Consider the following 6,055-nt stretch of genomic DNA (forward strand, 5'->3'; position numbering starts at 1 on the left):
CATTTCTGTATGTCAGAGTCAAGGAATGATATGTGATAGGAATTAAATTGACTGGATAAATCGGCTAAGTTAATTAACAAAAGAAACTAGCAGGCCTGCTGAGACACAAAGAGAATATTTTCATAAAATCAACTCAGCGGAGGCAACAGTAACGTTAAAATAAAGTTGATTTGCAGCCATTGTAAAACACTAATATACTTGCCAAACTGCTTTTACACTTTCAATGGGAAACTAATTACCAAGCAACAGATATAGATATAGTTAACTCATGTAGCAAGCACACTCGCAATTCAAGTTAGCAATTCATTGTGATGCTAACTAGCGAAACTATTTGTATTTTTTTAGCTAGCCAAGCTGTTTCACAAAACAATTATGATGTGAGTCAGCTCAATTAACTGTGTCTGTTTAAGTTTATTTAAACCTCAAATACGAAAGAAACAGAGATATTACCTTCAGCTGCAAACTGAATTTAATTAATCATCTCTGGTTTTGCTCAGGTTATCTTCAAGGCCCTTGATAATTGTCATGGCAACCAGTCATGAGCTAGCAAAATGGTGGTTAATTTTCTATTTGTAAAATAAATAAAGTAGTTTTACTTTGCATACCAATATTATCAGTTTTATCTATAATGAAGATACACTACAATAACTGGCTCTTTATTTAAATCTATATTACCTATGTTACACTGCAAAATGATTACAATTTATTAAAAGTTATTATTTAGACACTCTTGTCTCACCAGTTTGTCTGTGAAGTCAAATATTGACCTGCCAAATCGTTACAGTATATATGGTCTATTTTCTTCCTTTTCAGACCTTTTTAATCTTACTACTACTGCACTTTGCCCATTATCAAAGGGTGAGGGGGACAACAGGAGAAAGACATCTACAGGATAAATCAAAAGAGTATAGGCTTCTTGGAGTGTAGCAGATATATAGGTCCATCATATATTTAAAATAATGGATGACAGTCACAGGGAAAAACAACAAAAAGGTAGACTGCAGGTATAGCACAGGTGTGGTGTCATTTCTGTTAATGGAGGAGGGAGGATTTAGGTGTGGTCACTCTACTCATCTCTGTCATAGGTTAACTCCATTTGATTATGCCATTTGGTGGAACTAGTTGAAGTGCTTCATTAACTTTTTATAAAGACTTATGAGCTTTGCTTCACAGCATTGTTTGCTGATCAGTCAGAATGCAGAATGTAATCACAGAGGTTGTGCATCAGGTTCAGTTGAAGCCTATAAATATGTTTTGATATTGTCATAATAAAACTGCAGCTTCACTTGATGTCCTGCACTCTTAAAGACTTGTGCTTATTCCAGCTTTAGTGTAGCAATGCAGTTAAACAATAAGATGAATATGTCCACTTTCACTTGCATTTACATTTTTATAGACTGTTTAGTATTTGAATCGTTGAGACTTTAGAGGGTAGCAAAATGTCAGTAGCAAGATGGAAAAGTGGAAAATCTTAACATTAAGAAATGCAGAGAATAATTACAAAAACATGCATTTAAAAAATGATTCATTTCCTTATTTATTTTACCATAGATTTATTTTATTAAAACACCATTTTGATAGATGGCTTTATCACAGTTCTGGCTGTTGTTTGTCTGCTTTTGGGTGTCTGGTTACTCAGAGAGTTTTTCAGTTAGCCCGAGGCGAAGGCTGTTCAGCATCCACTTAAAGACAGTGCAGCGCCTCCAGACGAGACTGGGGCAGAGGTCAGCACTAAACAGGGATGGCCATTGTCTCTTGGCAGGTTGGGCACACCGACCGATGAAAATGCAATCAAAACAAACAGCCTAGCCGATCGGGGCCCTTCTCCAGTGTCTTTATTAATCACTTGTTCAAAGGCCTAAGACCTTCTCCCCCTCATCTGTCAGCCCTGGCTGGAAGAGGGACATGACTGCAAAACAAAAGAAAGCCCCAGAGTTTCTCCTCCTCTTATCCCTTTACTTTTATAGAAGTGAAACAGTCTAAAGTCAAATCCTATGGGGTAAAAGGACAGGCACAAATTCCTTTAAGGTTAGGAATGCAAAGAAAACAAGAAACTAGGAGAAAATTAGTGGACCAAAAAATACCTTGATAGTTGAAAGCTGAATGAAACCAGAGAAGCAACACCATAGAAAATGAATGCTACCCAAACGTACCTTGCTCAAAAATAGATTAAAGCACCACTGGTAACAGGTATTATTAGAAATCATACACTATCATGTATTTTAAACACCCTGTAGCTGTGTGGTTATTGTGGTCTAATTAATTAATTATTGTAAGCCATAGAAATTGAAGTTTTCTGTTTGAAAAACACACAACTTGATGCACGCTGACTGTCAAGCACAACTACAGGGACATTACGTTAAAAGTGGAAAATAGTACACAGTACGTAATGGCTACAAATGAGTAGTACAAATGAGGTGTACAATAACAAGTTATATACCTATGCAACATAACCCGGAGAATATAAACTAGTACTCCAAAGGTGCCCAGTAAGATGGAGACAACACAGTACAGTTTAAAATAATCATATGAACCACACAGAAAAATAGTAAAACTGTCTTTCTAAATATCAGGACAAAAGAGTAAACTAGATTTTTGTTGAACATTGTCTTCAGATTACATGAATGTCAGCATGTGTCTGACCACTGGTGAAGTCAGTAATGATTAATGATTAGACATACAGTGATGATGGAGTGGAGTGACCTGATGTGCACAGCAAAATCTTCAGTGTAGACTTGATTGATCATTGATGAATTTGCTTTGACATACATATACTGGACAAATAAGGGATGTATGTTGATATGTTGTTTTAAGCAGAGTTTTAAAACATCACTGATTATTGTCTCAGATGCCAAATAATAATCACCATAATGTTCTGACATGATGCAATAATCATGATTTTAGAGGACCAAAAGGGGATAATTTATGGGCCAAAGATATACAATGTACAAGACTGAATAAAATGCATCTGATAAAATCAGATAAGCAAACATTTGTCACACTGTGTTCCCTCCTCCTGTAAATGATTCTGGATAAAAGCATCTGCAAAACATCTGACATCCTCTGAATTACATACATTCCCACTGAAATGGCCTCTATACAGTAAAGATCAGAAGAAGACCGAGCAACCGAGATGTCATGTAATCTGTCTGCCACTTCAGCCCTGATGGCCCTTTACACATGCATTGTTGCCATAAGTATGCCACGCTTATAAATATATCAGGACAGAGTGGCAGCTGAGGATCCAGGCAGACACAACTGTTCCCAGGTCACTTTGGACCTCCAGACAGTACCAGTCTGAACTGCCAGTTCAAGTCAAATACAAAGAGCAGGGGGATTCCCAATCACTTCAATAATTCAGATTTTCTGAATTTTCTCTGGTTAGAACTCCATTTGTAAATCACAGTAATAAATGTAACAATAAATGTAAACAACCTGAATACACATTTCCCATATGTTAAATTCACACAATATATGCTGCTTCAGAATGTCATGTTGACATGCCAAACTTCACTTTAACAAATTAGGTTGAACATCACATGAATTTTATATATATAAAATGATATATATGAGTTAACTATTACTGTTAGTCAGTTTAAGTACAATTTATATGTACTTACCGATGAAAGGGAAACTCTGGGTAATACTGCAGAGCTGTGTAAGGTGAATTCATGTTGACATACCAAAAAATTCACTTTGCTACAGTCTTAAAAATTACCAGCTTGTCATAAAGGCGCAGAAATCACAGACTGCATAAGCTACAAGAATAAATACAATTAATGCAAAAAAATTATAAATATGTATAAAATAAACAAAGTAAATAAACAAGGCCTGGATTAAAGTGCCGGAGGGTACAGTGCAGAGTGGAGAAAGTTTGAGAGATGTTTTGAATTTAGGTATTTTTTCTTAGGCTACCCTACTAATAGGAGGGGCTTGTGCCAGCTCTCTGACCAATCCCCAGCTACAGTTGTACAAGATATCACTCACTCTCAGTTGCTAGGATATAGATATCAAGCAACTACATTTGACCCTGCACCCCACCAGCAAACACACACACACAGCTAGCCACTATCCTGAAAAGCTCACCCCTTCCCTACTCCATGTGTTTCTCTGGCCTATTCTGACATTTCCACCCAGATTCCCATGTGGTTTTGTGGGTTGAGGGCATGTCTGTTGCGTCATGAACTTCACAAAGGCCCAGGAGGCTTCAAAGCTGGCTGAATATTTCCATAAATACATTAAATGGCAGCGATTGTTGAATCTCTGCCGATTCAGCAAAAGCACAAAGATTCAGTCTGTGGCTGGACTTTCACTGACTAATAAAAATCACCCAAATATTTCATTTAAGGAAGTGAAACATACTCTAAGGCCAAGATAGCATATGTCTCACAAGATACTGGTGAAAAGTAATGCTTTAAAACATGTCCAGTAGCATAAAACAAGATGAAAATGACACCCCTATATCCTCCTTAAGCTTTAACTTGACTTGAGATAAAGACACACCAGACGTGAATACCGTGGTTTGACAATCCTTAACAGTAGCCCAGATAGACTCTTATTTAAGCACACACAGAAATCGTGCCACATTCTGGGCATATAGCTACCTCCTATACAATATCAGACTCTCCCTCTCGCCTAAGTAGCATGACACTGTAAACCTAGAGGTCTTGTGTGGTTTTCAGAGATGAACAGCAGATGAATCAGCATGCTAAAATAAAAGGAAGGGTCACTGCGGGGGGAATGAAAATAAATAGATGTGGTGTATCCAGGGAACACAAACCTCTAAGCTGCTCTCTTGTACTTTTAATAAAGACATACAGCCTCTCTCCCCTCTGACTGTCTGCTGTGCACCTACAGTATGACAGACCGCACTGATACAGCAGACATGCATACTGTATGCCAACCTGGTGATGTAACTGTGGTCACACAGCTGTTATTTTCAAGACATACTTTTCAGAAATACCAGTATTTGTTATCAAACAAGGTTTAATCTTAGAATTGTCACACTCAGCCAATTACTCAATAACCAAGCTTAATATTACCTAACACAGATTTACATGATGTTTTTAAAGTTCATATAGAGATCTTATTTATCAAGTGAACCTGTATACTTGTGTGAATTCATATTGTTTTGGTGATATACTGCACTAAACAAGACTCTGCAAGAGTCTACAGCCATGCTAGCGGCTCTGTAAGGCTGTTCTGCACTTAGCTAAATGCTGATATCAGCAGAGTAACAATGACAATGCTAATGTTTACTATGGTCTACCATCTTAGTTTAATATGTAAAGCATGCTGATTTTAGATTATTAGCACTAAATTCAAAGTGAAGCTGAGGCTATGGGAATCTCATGGAAACCTGGAGTGAAACCAGAACTTCCAGGTTTTGTTCCAGAAGTAGGAAAAAAAAACTTTGTTTAGATCCCATTGACATTTGAAAACTAAAAACCCAGCCTTGGAATAAAGCCTTTCACAACAGTAGTCGTGTATGTCCATATGATTAGATAAGGTAATAAAACAAAACAAAACAAACAAAAAAAATCTAATATTGTTGTTTAATAAATATTTCTGCTTTCAGTGGCTTTCAACAAACTGCAGTTCCCACAGACCATTGCGATTTAAACGTCACAACTTGACATGTTTGTAATAACAGCAGGATAGAAATGAGTGAACGGTTTAGACGTTTTTAGGCATCAGAGATGAAGGTTTAAAAGTTGAAAAGTTGACTTTGGATGAGAGTGTAAATTTTCATGGTAACTGTAGTTTTTTGTATGCTAAAATATGTATCGTCATTTAACTTCATTACAAAAACAAAGATTTCAACTTCTAAAAGCAAGTGCTGTAATGGTTCCCAAGAAGAGGGTTTATTTTCACAGAAAGGCAGATGAAAGAAATGCTGAGTGAGAGACTGATGAGAGATGATGATGTTAGATAAAAAGTTGTACACAAAGGTATTACAATTCATCCAATCACTGAGACATTTCACTCTGAAGCAAAAATGTCAACCTGCTGGTGGCAGGAAAAAAAAGTAAGTGGGTCACCAAAGACAGTGGAT

The 6,055-nt window shown here is 36.8% G+C and overlaps 1 protein-coding gene across 7 annotated transcripts in view; it reads right to left on the reverse strand.

Annotated features, from left to right (window-relative positions):
• Positions 1-3,870, reverse strand: part of tp63 (tumor protein p63) — a 32,622-nt gene extending 28,752 nt beyond the window's left edge. For 2 of the 7 annotated variants that reach the window (XM_067597776.1, XM_067597775.1), the window contains exon 1: positions 3,621-3,869. In XM_067597776.1, coding sequence (XP_067453877.1) covers positions 3,621-3,673 — 53 coding nt within the window. In that variant the 5' untranslated portion in view covers positions 3,674-3,869. Of the gene's footprint in view, positions 1-202; positions 301-450; positions 561-739; positions 765-3,620 lie in introns of those variants that run through there. The other 5 variants (XM_067597784.1, XM_067597785.1, XM_067597779.1 and 2 more) reach the window with 4 other exon arrangements.
• Between the last annotated feature and the right edge of the window lie 2,185 nt (positions 3,871-6,055).

Source organism: Thunnus thynnus, chromosome 8 (assembly GCF_963924715.1).
Source record: "Thunnus thynnus chromosome 8, fThuThy2.1, whole genome shotgun sequence".
Taxonomy (NCBI): domain Eukaryota; kingdom Metazoa; phylum Chordata; class Actinopteri; order Scombriformes; family Scombridae; genus Thunnus; species Thunnus thynnus.